Source organism: Phymastichus coffea, unplaced genomic scaffold, assembly GCF_024137745.1.
Source record: "Phymastichus coffea isolate CEN01 unplaced genomic scaffold, Cenicafe_Pcof_1.1 PCOF00161, whole genome shotgun sequence".
NCBI lineage: Eukaryota > Metazoa > Arthropoda > Insecta > Hymenoptera > Eulophidae > Phymastichus > Phymastichus coffea.
In genome coordinates, this window is record NW_026706972.1 from 217,584 (window position 1) to 234,300 (window position 16,717).

Consider the following 16,717-nt stretch of genomic DNA (forward strand, 5'->3'; position numbering starts at 1 on the left):
TTATTTGGGACGAGTGAATGGTTGGAGTGAATTTTTTGTGATAAATCGTAATTTAATTTTCTTTATACAAAATATCGTTGAATAAAATATCGAATTCATAAATTGTGCGTGAATGCGCCAATTATTTAAACAGTTATAGTTCATTTTATCTAAATAAAATAATATAACAGAAACCGAAACATAAATAGCTTGTGATTATTACAAGTAATTAAATAAAAAACAGAAAAAATAAACAAAAAAATATATACAACAATAAAACGCATCTAAAAATGAAACAACATCTAAGCTTTAAATGTTAAATTTCCCCACATGTATGACATTTTTCGCAAACGAAATTGGTGTAGGACTGGACACATGCCTCTTTCCAGACCTCCGAAGAGCCGGTCGAGCCCTCGGCTTGATTCTCGATGAGTTGCTTGCTAATATTTTCGGCTGCGTCGTCGGTGCTGTTTTACCATCATTAGTTGATTTCTTTTCTGGTGTTGAGTGGACAATCACGTTTGGTTGACAATCTATCAAAAAGTAAAAGGATAGTTGTAAGATAATTGTAAAAGATTATTTTTTTACGTTAGAAAGCTGCTTGCAAGCGAACTTGCAAGCTCGCGAGTTATTTTATGTTATAGTATAGTTGAGAAAAAGCTCAATTATTCAAGCTTTTCTAATTGACGAAACTATGATCAATCAAAACGACATATTTTGCAGTAGCATTATTAATGAGATAATAAATACACGGTAGGAAAGAGGATAAGAAAATTGCTGCGGTACTCTTAACCACGTTGAACATTTTGTCTACAGCCGCTATAATCTTGGATGTTAACTGCCAGCTATTTTTCTGTTTCTTTACTGCAAGTCTCTCCACGGTTGGCGTATCAGCAACACAGCTGCAATCGGTAAGTAGAAGATATTGGGTAGATAAGCGAATAAAAGTATTTCTAAGCTTCAAACGACTTACTTAACCAGGTCGCTGAGGAAGGGATCTTTGTACCAAGTGATCGGCGCTGGTGGAAGCACTAATCGTCCTGTCCTCGTAACTGTCGTGACTGTCGTTCGCACAGTCCCACGAGATTTGGATAAGTCGATTATACCGAACGAATTCAACGACTGCGCGGAGACTTTTTCATTTGTTTCTCGAGAAAAGCTGCAGAAATTTTAAAGGAATGGCGATCCAGCAAAGAATATTTTACGCGATCAAGGTATTGAAGGTATGTTAGAAAAAAACTGGAACCTCGGAGCATCATCAACAGTAGGCAAGCCGACGGGCAGTGGTTGACCAGCTTCTGTCATAACGGCAGTCTTGTTTGAGTGCTCACTTCGGTGGTGCGCCTGCGTATCACGCCATGCCATGCGCCTCGACTTGTTGCTGATCCACCCGCAAACGGAGCACTTTATTTTCGTGTTCTCCGATCGTATACCGTGCTTCTTCTGCAAGTGCTTTAAAAAATTATTTTTTCGCGATTCAGCACTAAATATCGCTATTTTCGGCTCATGACAGTGCTCGCACTTTATAATTTTCTGCAACGGGAAATTGATGAAAGCTATTTCGTCCGACATGTTCGTGCACTCTTCACTCTTGCGATATGCTTGGCAGAAAAATCGGCGGCGTAGCTGAATCGCATGTCAGCTCGACAGAACGCGCACTGTCTCGACAACTGTTGATGTATATACTCTCGTTTGTATACATGTACAATGACTGAATCAACCAATCGACAGTCATGTTATTGGATGAGTGCTAGTTTATTCATATAAATTGATTTATAATTTCGAATTTCGAATCAATTATTGCTATATTGAAGCTTTTAATAACATTTACATTCATAAATAATATTTCACTTGTATGTTTCAATTAATTTGACATTTTGAAAAAACTTTATTTGGTATTTCTAAGGATGATGTGAATTCTTGATAAGGAAAGAAATAGAGTAAATATTAGCAATAACACGTAGTTTCTGAAGAAATGCAACACTTTAATGCTTTTTAAGTAACATTAACGTTAAAAATTACATTTTATATTAGTATAAATATAAAGATAAATTAAATTATACTCTACATAATACAATTTAAGTTTCTTTGAAGAGTGTACCAAATACTTTGTTAAAAAAGAAAAGAAAATCAGTAGTCAACGTAAGACTTATAACATATAAATATATAGTAAAAATCAGTCATTCGCAATAGCAGCTTTTTTACGCACCAGATTAAACTATTTCCATAGTTCCAACTCTTCAAAAACTGTCAAAAATATAAAATCTGTCGTATATACTTTAAAAAATCTTCATCTAATATATATCTAACTTTTTGAGTGAAATTCATCGTAAATCGGTATAATATGTAAGTATAGAAGCCATCGAATGTTTAATTTTTGGAGATTCATCGATATTTTTATCACACAGTAAGTTGGCAATCATCTCTTTTCGACAACGTAATATCTTTCGCCATTTTATGGTTTTTTACTACAACGATTTACGAGTATAACGTTTTCTCAACCCACTCTTCTAATGTAAATGTTGCCGTTTGCGTATGTCCTGGATCTCTTTCTCGGAAGATATCTGTTATTGTTTAAAAATAATAATAATAAAAAAATATACAACAGGATACATTTTTGTTCGAAAATCTAACTATAACGAATGATCTAACAGAAACGTCGAACTTCTAAAAAGATTCTACAATCACATGATTTAAAAATATTGTTAGTTATATCTGAGTATTATATAAGTACCATAGAAATTCAAAACCTTCATTACAACGCGTTTAGGGATGAAAAGTCGCGAAGAACAATAAAATTCTTTATGCAAAAATACATTAACATCAAGCTTTGCATGACTGTAAAATCAATTTAAAAGTTTTACGTTCAAAAAATAATAAAAGTAAGAGATATAGAAAAAAAAACTCATGCACAATATGTCTACATAGCTTGAGGATCATAAGGATGGTCTAGAAAATCATATTCCGTAATATCTTTACCGATCATTGTCTTTAGTCTGACGGCGCACATAATGAAATCATCAAACGCGATCATCCCCTCTTTAGTACCGTACCTATGTACGAGTATATTTAATACGTGATTGTTTAATCGATAACCGGCGCTATTCAATGCCTGTCTTAGCTCAAATGCGCTCAGGTAACCAGTGCCGTCTCTATCGTAAAGCCGGAAAACAGACTGAAAAGCAAGAAGAAAAGGATTATGTTAGTTGGACTGCCAACCAAAATATCAAAAAAATTAATTTCACAGTTACCCTCCAGCTACGAATGTCGTTCCAAAGTGCCTTAAATTCCTCGAAGCCTAATTTACCAGAGTGATCAGTGTCGAGCATTGCAACCATACTTCGACACACGTCTTTGCTGAATCCTTGATTGTTCATTTCTATGACAAAAATATGAATGATCAAGCAAATCAAGTTCGTCACCTCTCCCGAGAGGAAAAATACTCGCAAATTTAATCCTGCGCTATTTGTATATTGTTCCTCCCAAGAACAAAGCAGACGACGATAAAAACAAAATAAACGACTCAAGTACAATGGTATAACGAACAAAGCTACGAACTCTCGCAAAAACAGAAACAGATGATCTTACAATGTATAGTGCAGAGAGTATGCATGATCAAAATTAAGAATCGCACGCGTGTGATATTATTTGTAAGATATATCCATCCATGATACGTGTGATATATACGTTACCTAGGTCAGTCTTATTGGCCTGTTCATCCTTACAAATAATACCACAGAGCAGGGAGATAAGTGTGTCGATGAGGGAGGTCTCTTCTTGCGGGCTATCAGGGTTACTAGCAGCCTCGCTACGACGTGCCGGCGGCAATTCTAACCCGCAACACACACAGCTACATGTTAAGATTTAACCAACGTACATAACGTGCATTTGGGTCTTATAGGATTATATCGGATTTTCTCCTTTTTTATTATTTAGCGTCTATTATAATACAATATAAAATTACGTATATTTATTGGTCACCTTTCAATAGTTTGATCAGAATCTTTCTTTTTGTTTATAATAATTACGTACCAAAAATTTGCTCACGACATTTTAGTCACTCTCAGGAAGCGTATAGAGTTAGCGAACAAAATGCAGAAATTCAGTTCTCCTGTCGTTCATTATGCATCAGCAACAAAATCCGATTAATATAAACTTCAGTGAGCACAGTAGAGCTTTTGATCAATATTAAATTGCATCGCATTGGTCGAAATAAATGAAATCAACTCACAAATTGGCACTTTTACTGTCTAATGCAATTATTGAGAATATGATAACTTTTAAAGCTTGCAAATGACTATTTTGCTGCGGTATAAACGATGTTGGTGCAAAAACTGTTGTTTTGTCGTGGTAGCTGTTACTTAAAAGTTTTATGGTATTTGAAAAATCTTGAGAAAAAAAACGAATTTAAGCATTTTGATCACTTTTTGACATGCTGTTCCAATAGGTAAACAAAATAGGAAAATGAATAATAGTGATTTTGAAAATTTTTTCTTAAACGTTACCAATTCTGTTCACATTTGACAAAAGTATATTTACATCAATTACGAAATAAAAATAAATATAAAGTCTATATCAACTAAACATTTATCTCAAAGTAAAGGAAGGTGCCCATGCTTCATATACAATTTTCAAATACAAATCCAACTTTATATTGGATTGAAATGATTACAGTTGTTAAAAATGTTAAAAGTAAGAAATCTCCTGAACATAAAAAAATGTTTCAACAGACAAAGGCAGACCCAAATGTATTTATGTACCATTAGTATAGCAAAAGCTGTTATTGTAGCAATGTTATGATGAAAGTCCAATGATTTGTTATTATCGTAAAAATCATGATTAGTTATTTTTAAAAACTATTTCTAGGTTCAAGCCATGGACCTCTACCTTCAAGCATTATTTTTATAAAACAATAAATTAATGTTATTAACTCGCGGTTCGTGCAATTGGAGGATTTTCAAAATGCAACTCATAACAGATGCACAACAGGTATATACATTATTTTAGATGTGCGTCAACCATCACCGTGTTAAACTTGAAAACATGAATTTTCCAATGATAAGAAATAATTATGATTTTAATATCAATCATTTTATGTGGAATAAAAAGCTAAATAAATATTTGTGTGAGCTTATAATTAATACTAACATGAAAATTTTTAAAATAAACATAATTGACGTGGAGAAAACAATAAACTAATTAAAAAGATAAAATAGATATGTATACTAGGAATTTCAAATTTATTACACTAATTTAGCCTGTAAAATAAGCTTTACCTTTGCGCATGGCATAATCCAATATTTCTTTCAATTCCATCCAATCAACTTCCATATCATCACCTGCGAGTTTTTTAAAGAACTCTCGCACTTTCTCTTCGTTATTATTATCAACGGGTTGTGGTTGAACCTAAAAATTAAAATGATATAAGAAACGCGAAAGTGGAAAAAAATAAGATCTTATTATATGCACATTATTAATAGCTAGTGAATTAAAAAAAAATAGTTAGTGAAGTTATAGCAGTTACGAACCTGATCATTACCATCACCAGTATTATTATCAGTGCTAGGATTATTCACCTAAAAGCCAAGCAACATAACGTGCAAGAAATATTAAATTTAAGACAATGATATTACACTGAACATTAGCAGCTGTTTCTTATTAGTTTTTCATATTTATTCTAGTGCACACTTGTGCTAAGCGACATACGTGAGCAGCAAGTTATTATAAAAGTTATTCTTCAGCAACAAAAATTTTTTATATAAGTTAAAAATATTTATAATAATTTTTTATTGGTGAAAGCTGTTATTTTTTTTAGTGCAGTCCGTTATAACACTTGCGTATTCATTTTTTTTCATTTTTATACATACCCTATCATCAACATCACCCATTCCTACTTCATCGTCATTTTCTCTGTAACATTATAAATCGATCGTAACAAATATAGCTTATTTGAGTATTCCACTAGCTACAATTATTTACATACTCCATGTTATTTTTGTTTTCAGAGAAGATCCTAAGTAAAAATTCTCCCTCTTCATTAGGATCGAAAGTACTAGGAACTATACAGTAAATTCCAGGCGGTAGTTTAAACCGACAACTGACTTCACGTAAATTAATGAAAGATGGTGATCGAGCTACTGATGCATTATATCTGAAGAAATTAATATCTAACGGTTTTGGAAGTCTTTCTGAATCCTCTAACTAAAAATTAAAAATATAAGTGTTCATTTAAAATTCTTCAAGGTAGTTGTAATACGGATTAACTTTCGTATAGAGCGATTTTTCATCGTTTAAATAAATTAATAAATAATAATACTATAATAATAATAATAATAGCAATAATAATAATAATAATAATAATAATAATAGTAATAATAATAATTATTATTATTATATTATTATTACTATTATTATTATAGTAAAATAAAAGTAGATTAGTAATAAATTAACAATAAATCGAATAGCTAAGTTCAAAGAAGAGTTAATTAAACTCACGTGATAAATTGCAAAGCCAATAGTGAGACAGTCAGCGCCCATTCGTCTCTGTGCTCGTCTATTTTTTTGCATGAGCGCTACAATGACAGTGCATTTATCATCATCCTCGTCTGGATATTCCAGGGTAACACGGTACTGTGGGTTATGCCAGAAGGTTTCTACAATAAAAAAATGACGTCTATTATTCTTGTTCCAAAAAAAATAATCATTTTTTTCATTGAAACCAATGACAATTGTATTACCTAAATAATTACGGCAACCACCAGCTGTTACTCCTCGAACCCATTCGCCTTCGTATACACTCATTTCCCATTTTTTCTTGCCACGGCTGAGATCATCCTCCGTCAATGAATCGGGATTCAAATTACAAATTTCCACTCGTTCAAAATACTTTTTGAAGTCTTGGAAGGACATCCAAAACTCTCCATCAACGTCAAAAGTCAAGCCCAATTCTTCCTTCTCGTGGTCGGGAATGAATCGCCATTCTGGGGATCTGAATGAAGAAAAATTATTAGTTTGCTTTCAGTTAAAGTCAATATCGGAAAAGCAAACTCAAATCAATTTTATTTTTACCCATCACTCCAAGGACCATTCCATTCAGCTTCGTTACCCCAGGGATTTCTCAATCTTAACAGCGGAATTTTTCCTACTGTGTTAGGTGTTTGAATGTCTACATATTTAACTCGTGTGATACTGTAAGCGTGTCCTCTGATTAGGCCTTGTGGCGTTTCGGCTTCAAGTACGTTTGGATCTGGCTGTAATTAATAAAAAGCGATTAAAATTATTATTCACTCCAAGTAAACCATAATGAATAAATAACATTAGTCTAAGTGCTTACCTCAATAGAGCAGCCCATTAAAGAGTTTCGTTCGTAAGCTTTGAGTAGAATACTGAAAAGATTTGGCGGTGTCTCGTTCATCTCGTACATCTCAGTGACACCACCTGTAAAATCTTCCATAGCTTCGCATGTTGTGCCACCCTTGAGAGCTTCATAGGAGCCATGAAGTTTAGCATAGGCTTTCTCTAAAAGTGCACTCCAAAATTCGTTTGGCTCAGCTGAGCTCAGGTAAAGAAGTTTGCCATGATAAGTAGGCAGTCTATCGTCGATTACTACATCGACCCATTTGCCATACTGCCAAAACCTTGAAAATGTTTTTTTTTCACTAAATTTGTTCATCAAGTCTACAAGTATATGTAGTTGTCAAGAATCATGAATTGTAAATTAACGTTTCAATTGTACATGCTACTAACAATTTACATTCAACTCGTTCAATTATACGTCGTGATTGTTTTTCAAATGAATTTATGTAACAAACACAACAAATCAATGATAGTTACATCTAAAGAATATAAGAAATTAACAGTACCTGAAGTGAAATATACCAGCATAATTCTCTTCAAAGCTCTGGTCTTCAGGTACAATTTGAAAGAATAAGTTTGGGTGTAATGTTAAATTAGCTATTGCAGCAAGTAACCAACAATCACCAAGTTCACCCTGTTGGACATCAAATCTGGAGTAACCCTCTATGAATAATTGAGGGTTGTCTGCTATTTCCTGTAAACAAATATAGAATCAGTCAATCACCAATTTCTAAAATTATATTTGTAAACGAAGAAAAAATTCATTCAAACCATTGGACGTCTCCATTCAACATATCTATCTGGTCTTCTTGAATAGAATAATGAAGAATCTATGGCAGGAAATTCTGGATCTTCAAAGAGCCTTCCCTCTGAAAGACATTGTTGTCTCAGTTCGTTGAAATCTTGCACTGGACCTTTACTCTTGAATCCTGATCCACGGTCACCAAGCTAGAATAAAAGATTTAATGTACTTTTCTGTAAAAATTATATTCCATTCTCAAATTGTAAGTGTTATGGTTGGAGACCATTTTTAATTACACCAACTACACCTCTGAAAGTGTCAAAGAACTGAATGATACTGAATATCTTTCAAAAGTTTTATCAACAGGAAGGAAGTTATGATAACATTAGAATTGGCTGCAATTATCTTTATGAAAAGTAATCAGAAAATATGTAATAATGGGTTTATTTATAGAAAATGCAAGGGATATAAGTAATTTGTATTTAAATGATCACTGAACCTTACAACAAAATTTTGTTATTCTCAGTGTACAATACAATGGTATGTATGCACAACTGAGCTGCCTATTAAACTTTGCATTGATCTAAAACTGGCCATTAATACTGTTAGTAAGAGTGAAAGCAAAATTTATCATTTCCTCAATGGATTCCCTAAATGAAATTGTACTGACCTTGACAAATGAGTGAGTGGTACTAATGTAAATGAGAATACCTTGGCTGGAGGGTGTGACTAAGGTAATCAAATAGCTATCATGGGTTGGGCTACTTTATGAGCCCATTATTATTGTTTAGTTTAGTACAATGGTATGTTTGCGCAGTGTAATACTTGAAGAGTAAAGAATAAGTAAATGTATTGAAAGTGCTTAATAGCTGTATTATTTAATGAGAAAAGTTTTTAACACTGACATAGTTGAAATATTTCAGAATTAATAAAAAAATACTACAAAAATATTTGAAATTATCTTATATTTGCACCCTAATAAATATTATACACTTAGTGGTGTACCTAAATGTATAATATTTTCTAAGTAGTTTGATTAGTAACTTCTTTTATGAAGGAAAATTACATTTTCTCTCAAGATTCTAAATTTACATTCGAATTCTATTCCTATCTACTCATTTCTTACAAACATCATCTCCTTTATCAAGGATGAATAACATGTCACAATAAATCAATGAAACTCGCGTCAGATTCAAGGGAATTCGCACAACAGTCAAAAAGAAATTGATGATTTTAGAGTAAATGCCAGAGTTTCCCTAAAAACACGCTAAATATAGCGCTTCGGTCATCCTGATACTTTCTCGGAATAAAGACGCGCGTATCTTTCACATACACAGCATTCTTGAATAAAACATCAATGCAGTTGTAAACAGATCCAATCCGTCAATCCGACACTTCCTATCACGCGAATAAATTGTTTCCTCCGGGAGATTTATATAAAGCGTACCACTTTGATGTTGAAAAGCGACGGTAGGATGCGTTTAACTTCGACAGCTTTTTTGATGAAGACATCGAGACCAGGTTGTGTTGCATGACCGTAGCCTTCCAGCTCGGCTGGATCCACTTGATCAGGACACATGAAGGCCATTTTCTCCGCGTGGGTGAGACCAAATTAACGTGGGTTTGATTTACCGTTAGGCTGCTGCGCGTTTGTCAAGTGGTGTCTTCTTTTTATTTTAGACAACTCGTTAATTTTCTGGCTACGCTGAAATTAGCAATTCCGTGCGTTTTTACTCTGATGTTCTTGTCAACGAAATAAACAGTCGCGAATTATCGCTCGCCACTATAGCGCATAATTATAGTACGCGTTCAACGAGATACTTGTTGCACTGCGAGTACGGGAAAAGCACATCTGCGAGCGAACGTAACGAAAGCCGAATCACGTAATTAGTAAATAGCACTTTATTTTCGGATTATAATCGCTCGACGTCGCGAACAAACTAATCGGAGCGAAAGGTGCACTGTTCTACGCGCTCGAGCTCACCCATCGAACAGTGAGCTCATCCGTTTTGTTGTTGGGTTAATGCGGCGGTACGATTGTTTCGTCACGAGTAGCACACGCGAAGGTCGCCGGCTCGAACACTCACTTCTCATCGTCTCTTGCTGCGTGTTTTGGCTTTTAGGTTATGTGCATTTCTCGCTCCGATCGCTGATTGACTGATTGACTCCGATGGATAAATTGACGAGGAAGCGAGGGGACTTTAACTTTCAAAGACCTTGAATTGCTGCTATTTAGTGGACTGTAGTTATCTTATATAAGAGTCGGAGGTAATTAATTTTTTTCAGTTTACCTTTACGCCTGCGACTTGGAGTATAAGATTTACGAATAAGACGGTGAAAAAAATGAGATTGAAGCGTAATCGACCAACACAGGGGATGATTCATTTGGATGTGTTTTCCAGGCAATAATTTAGTATTGCGTAGAGAAAGGAATGTACTTATTGTCAATCTCATCATTGGCAGCTGGATATAATCCGTCGCTTGTATGAATAGAAATGAAGGAAGAATGATTAGAAGATAATGATCGCGCATATATTAATAATTGAGTCATCTTCATGAATTAATCATAACACCTGTTGGTAAATAAGATTTTTTATTTTCAAAACACATCGATAAAGAAGAGACACGACTTATCCACGCTTTTTTCGCGAAAATTCAATTTTTCTCTTTTTTCCTTGAACCGATACCTTACGTAACTCCCGCTTTACACTACGATCTAATCTCAAGGTCTGGCCGTTAAATTTTTACTAGTAAAGACAGTGTAAGTACTTACAGATTCGATGTGCTTAGCCTGTTTGCGAACAATTTGCGGTTCCTCAACAACATGCTGACTCCAACCATAATTCAGCTTCGGTCCCGAATTGTTGTAGTACATGTTTACACTTTATAGTTCGTTTTTTGTTCCCAAATCCAATAGGCTAAGTATAAGTTTATTCGACTAATTTGCGGATGAAACTACTCGTTTTCTATCTCGTCATAACATTGACATTTTTTGTACAATTCCTGTACAAAGATGTTGTATTTACTTTGTGTTAATATTGAATAGTTTCGCTCGTGTCTGATTAAACACTAGTTAGGTTTGTTATATATACCGCCAAATCATGAGAAATAAGAGATAACGATGTTTTATCGGTGATTAATGAGAACGACGATAATGTTCCTTAAATCCCAACGAAGAAAGCTTCGGCAATGAGTTAATAATAACCGTGCGTGTGTAATGAAAAACTTTGTTTTTATAATGACGCAAATTGGAGTATTAGCCTGCGTTTTTGTTCCAACGAATTTTTTCGATTCGGATCGCGAAGCTGGTTAAAGACACGATGAGTCACATAATGCAAGGCGTCATCAAGTGTTTCGTTTTATTTCCACCAGTTTCAGTTTCCGTTTGAGTTTGGTGATCGCTCGTTAAAAGTTTTCAGAAGTGCCGTTGAGTGTTGCACATTTTGTAGGTTTCAAAGAACAGCTTGGACAATTGAAGCAATGATAACTATACTGAAGATTTCATTTCAATTGAAATGGATCTTTTACCGTGTAGGGTCTACATTCCGAAGAAAAAAAAATTTTCCATTCATATTCAGATATTGATTTCACTATAATATTATTTGCAATACATTGTCCCCTAAACCTGCAGAATTTAGCATGTTTATCTTTGCTAGCAATTAAGACGAGTGTTATTACGAAAACTAAAAATAATTAACTTTCTTTACCAACGATATTATAGAAAGAATAACTTATTAGCATTGAAAAAAAATAATTTTTTTTCTTTACATCAACTCGCGATAAATAGCTCTATATAGATTATCCTTATGATTCATCTCACGTATCGTAATATCACGTTATCTTCATAATAAAACCAATCCTTACATGAACATTCTCGCAAGGAAAGGGAGTAATCAAGGGTTACACGTAACCTTGACTTAGATGGCTATCGATCGTTGTCCCATAAAGGTCGATGCTGACATAATGCGGTAACTACGTTTTGTTTATAGTTTGTATTTATAAAGTGCGTCTCGAGTGTTTCGACGGAATAGCTCTTGGTTACTGCATTATGAATGCAATTTAGAAAGAGCGTTTAGCCGACAGATTGATGGTTACATGCGGTATTTTCGAGTAAAATTCGTCGACTGATTATGATTTTCAAGAACGAAAACAATCATCAATGGGATTTTTACAACAATGCTTTGTAGAAGTTGGCCATTTTTTAATTTATATTAGACGCTTTATAATTATACTTGATTTTCTATCACAAATGTTGACAATACTGAGATTTACGACACAACGTCCATGAATTATGTAAGCAATTGTAAATTACAAACTCGCTTTTATAGCTCGACGTTGCTAGATGACAATAACTTTGGTGAATCGATAGAATATCCAATAATCTAAAACTATAACGATAACTACACGTGCACATATTTTATTTATTTACATCAAACGACTATATTCTCAGAAAGATGCTTGAAGAGGAGATAAGTTGTGACTATTAAACTGAAGCATGTTGAGCAATTAAGACAATTTACCTTCTCGCCTCAACAGTCTAAAAATGACGAAATGTTGTTGCAAAAATATTACAGCGCAAACGCGATTTATTTCGTTGAAACAAAAATAACGCAAGTCCGATGGCACGTGTGTAAGTAATTACTCACCATCGCGCAATGCCCATTATTATTTTTTCACAACTGCTGAAACTTATTCGTCGCGCAATGCAGGAAAGCTATTCTCGGCTATTTTTGAAAAAAAACTGTTCGTTCCTAACCCTCAATTTTTTCAAGAACCCAACTGACCGTTACATCACATAATCCTTTATCAGACACGATCGAATACTTTCAACACAGTACACAAATCAATACTAACGTATAATTTCTAACGATTTATTGTCCACTTGTATATAATATTAAGAATTTTCCAAACACTTCAAACGTTGCTGCACAAAAGAAAGTCGCGACCGCAGTTGGTTAGCGTGCTACCGGTGCGCTGCTGTTAGTTCGCGAGACTGACTCTTTTTCTGGAGCGTCTCACGAGGTCACCCCAAGCGAGTATGTATAGATATGCGTGTGTGCGTGGAATCGACTTTTATTAACATGCAGCCAACGCTTCGTATGCTGCAACGAATAAAATTATCAACGAAGGTGCCGCTAATACGTGCAAGGCTTTCCCGTAGTTTTCTCTTTTTGTTGTTCAAACAAAATTTGAATTTTGAAGCGAAAAATAAAATCTGTAATTTTTCGTATAGTCGTTAATATCTTCGTTGAACGTGATTGCGATTAAACAATTTATCAGTCGCGGCTGCATCGAAGTGAAAAATGCATTAATTGAATACGAATTCGTCTTTAAAGAGTTCCAACGCACCCAGCCAGCCATGTTTTTCCTTCGGCTTCAAAAGCAGAATCACAATTTTTCGAAGCATGAAAGCATACGGATCTCACACGAAACACACTTGTGTGTCTATGCGACTACATCGACTATTTTTACTTGGGCTCAGAAGACGCCCAGGCAGCAGGGAGTCCATTAAGCATCTCTGACTACGAGGCGCACTTTCGAATCATACGCGAAAACTGGTTTGTTCGATCCAATCTGTGTACTGTGTACGCGTGTCTGCGAGCGAACGTCGGCGCCGATCGGAGGAATGTAACGTGAAAACGGGATTTCGATGATGTTGCCTTGTTGGCTAGTTGAAAAATATGCCTTGTCTCAATGCCTGGAATTTTAAATGGATTTTACGAATTTGGACGGTACAATTAACATTCTTCACGCGGTTGTAAAAACAAATTGAGTTCCGAATCTCATCGGTAAACGCGATATATCAAAGGGAAATTCAGCTTCTACAGCGTAAAGTCAATCTATAAGCTGCTCCGCTTTCATCTATTGGCACATCGAGCCGCGTGAAAAGAGCGACACGCAGTCGTATCGTCGTATCGTAAGATCCAGGAAACAAACGAATATGCCACGCAGAGCCTGTTACGTAAGCCCAGCGTTTTATCGTCGCAGGTGCAGGCGCCGGTGCAGCGAGGCTGCAGCGAATTGATAGAGCCCGCGAGTCCGCTGGGCGTCCGCGTGATTCTCCGTAAGCGCGCTTGGTCGCCCACGTTGACTCTGGCTTCGGCAATTCGTTGATCGAGCTACGCGCGTCGTTGACCCGCGACGTCTGCTCGGCGAGCGTGGGCGTGCTGCCAGTCATCGCCGGGCGCGCGAGAGTCGTCCGTTCGCGTTCGCCGGCGTTCCCTCGCAATGCACGAACGCGCGCGTTTGGCGCGCGTTTGGCGCGCGTTTGGCGCGCGTCCAAGAGCTCTGCTCTTCGAATGGCTCCGAGGGAGGCTGGCCTCGAGGCCAATCGCGTCCGACTGGACGTAGTTTCGTTCTTCACCCTTTTCTTTTGCCTTTCGCCCGAGCACGGGCTTTACCACACTGACCTACTCGATTGCGATCGGCCACGGACGGACGCTGCTTTGACTTTGCGAGAATGGAGGATTTGAGCGACAGCCAAGAGCGTGACTGTTTGAATGGCGCGTTGCAGAGCCGTTTTGCGACTTTATGGACCGTGAACGTTTACTCGCGACTAATGCATCGCGCGAGACGGGCTTATTACGATCGTAAAATTGCGAAATAGCGAGTGAACAGAGAGAGAGAGAGAGAGAGAGAGAACCTTGACGACAACTTTGGCTGGATGGTGAACGTCTCCGGTACCGGATAAGCCCCCTTTCAATGGTCGAGCCTGTAGTCTGTACTTTCCGAAAGTCCGTTTTGCGTCCTCGGCTAATCCGAGCAGCCTTGGATTTCTGAGCAAGCAAAGAGAAAGTGAAGGCAGCTGAGAAGCGATATAGAGAGAGAGAGAGCGGATAAACTCACCCCTTGAAGAATTTGTCGATTCTAGTGAGTCCATTGGTCTCGAGCTGCACTTCCCTCGCATAGTAGAAGCAGTAATTGCTCATACTTCGGTGGCCAAGTGTACGACGTCCCGCTGCCACGCGGCTCCCGACTATCCAGCACGGCGGAACGCAGAAAGGGACGCTCGAGAGATACGAACGGCAGAAGCAGAGGATACGGGGGCTTAATTTTAGAAAGCTCGCCGCGCGCGTCGACGACAAGCCAGCCTCGGCAATATTTTCGACGTTCCTGAGCTTCGTTCAGCATTGTTCTCGCGTTCAATATGAGATGTACACGAAACAACAATCGGGCTGCGATATATGTATATGTATATATATATATATATATATATATATATATATATATAAATCTCTTTACTTCGATGACTTTATTCATTTATTCTTATCGTACATGAGGTGCTTATACACTATCTTCGTAAAACGTGTCGATGTGTGGCTACGATAGAAAATAAATAAAAAGACACGGCTCCCGCACTTGTGTTTCTCACTTTTGCTCTCTGGCTACTATAACCTTAATGGTCAATATATCTAACAAGGAGTACATAAATAGCAATAACGGTATGCTTACATCGTAAATAATCACATGTCCGAGCAATTTTAATATTAGACTCAAAGGTATTACACAACAATAATTGAGTATTTTTACTCGTTAAATTACTTTCCTGCGACAAACATTATATATTTCTATGCATATCAAAGCCAACGGACCAATTCAATTTTTTCTTTGAACACAGAAAAAGAAGACTCGACCTTCGTTTCTAAATGTTAACTTTTTTAATTCGTTGATTAGAGTATTTTCTTTTTTATTATTATTATTATCATTATTATTTCTCCCGCGATAGAAAATTTTTTTTCTTCTCTTTACAAACAATTTTATTCTTATATAGTCTTTTTTTCTGTGTCAATATTAAAAAGGCAATAAAATTTTCATTTAAAACTTCATGGTATGCAACAACCAACTTAAAATTGTGAAACGATCAAGGGGCCAAACGGGTAAGCCTTATCATATGTACAAATCGCGTTAATGCATTGCCCAAGTCGTCGTTGTCGTGGTAAATGGCCGTTTTTTCTTATTCTCGCTGGCGTCGTTTTGACGACAGGGAACGAGCCGAGGCACACGTCAATGGAAGAACAAAGGCATGCAAGGACGGGGATTGACATTTTTGAGCTCGTCATTATTTTCACTGCGTGCGACGTTTCTTCAAGTGTGATTCTCATTTGACTGGATTATCAAGAATAATTTGATAAAAGTTTCTTTTCATTGACATCGATTAGATTTGATGAGTGGTGCGACTAAAGACACATTTAGCATTGATCAAGAGATTTTGGAAACGTTACCTCAGCTCGTTAATTATTTTTTTGTTTATTTTTCTTTTGTGGATTTTTCTGCAAAAATAAAACATCGAAATCCCTAATAGTCGAAACCTGTTAGTAATTAACAAAAACAAAACAAATAAAAAAATAAAATAATACGTTATGTTGCATGACTCCTATTTGGTATTTATTTAGGCCTGGTAATATATGTACGCGCGGTAAAACCATTTGCACGTTACGTATATATTATTATTTCGTATAACCAAATATATATATATATGTATGTATTATAGACACTTTCCGCCCAGACGAATGGAGGTTTGAAATACATCATACATATACATATCGACGCTCGTCCTTAACAATTAATTATTCATTATTATGATAAATCTTAGTAATCCTAAGCGCTTATTACTATTACACGCCGGCACGTCGTCGCATT

The 16,717-nt window shown here is 36.1% G+C and overlaps 3 protein-coding genes across 6 annotated transcripts; all 3 read right to left on the minus strand.

The window, feature by feature from the left end:
• Positions 1–45: 45 nt before the first annotated feature.
• On the minus strand, positions 46–1,551 carry LOC131672899 (uncharacterized). Of its 2 annotated transcripts, none has more exons than XM_058950430.1 (4): positions 1,226–1,551; positions 953–1,138; positions 766–881; positions 46–512 (listed from the first exon to the last, which is right to left on the minus strand). In XM_058950430.1, exons 1-4 carry the CDS (start codon positions 1,549–1,551, stop codon positions 289–291), a joined length of 852 nt encoding a protein of 283 aa, XP_058806413.1. In that variant the 3' UTR covers positions 46–288. The 2 variants fall into 2 exon arrangements, with proteins under 2 accessions (XP_058806413.1, XP_058806412.1); XM_058950429.1 differs by having other exon boundaries at positions 730–881.
• Positions 1,455–10,191, minus strand: LOC131672898 (calpain-B-like). Of its 3 annotated transcripts, XM_058950426.1 has the most exons (15): positions 9,525–10,060; positions 8,107–8,283; positions 7,842–8,029; positions 7,313–7,616; positions 7,048–7,229; positions 6,717–6,967; positions 6,475–6,632; positions 5,963–6,180; positions 5,847–5,889; positions 5,508–5,555; positions 5,256–5,385; positions 3,672–3,809; positions 3,231–3,358; positions 2,959–3,154; positions 1,455–2,543 (listed from the first exon to the last, which is right to left on the minus strand). In XM_058950426.1, the coding sequence occupies exons 1-15, from the start codon at positions 9,663–9,665 to the stop codon at positions 2,458–2,460; spliced, it is 2,388 nt and encodes a 795-aa protein (XP_058806409.1). In that variant the 5' UTR covers positions 9,666–10,060; the 3' UTR covers positions 1,455–2,457. The 3 variants fall into 3 exon arrangements, with proteins under 3 accessions (XP_058806409.1, XP_058806410.1, XP_058806411.1); XM_058950427.1 differs by lacking the exon at positions 5,508–5,555 and having other exon boundaries at positions 9,525–10,191; XM_058950428.1 differs by lacking the exons at positions 3,672–3,809; positions 5,508–5,555 and having other exon boundaries at positions 9,525–10,188.
• Positions 9,655–15,176, minus strand: LOC131672901 (uncharacterized). Its single transcript, XM_058950433.1, has 3 exons — positions 14,924–15,176; positions 14,721–14,853; positions 9,655–9,782 (listed from the first exon to the last, which is right to left on the minus strand). Exons 1-3 carry the CDS (start codon positions 15,004–15,006, stop codon positions 9,690–9,692), a joined length of 309 nt encoding a protein of 102 aa, XP_058806416.1. The 5' UTR covers positions 15,007–15,176; the 3' UTR covers positions 9,655–9,689.
• Between the last annotated feature and the right edge of the window lie 1,541 nt (positions 15,177–16,717).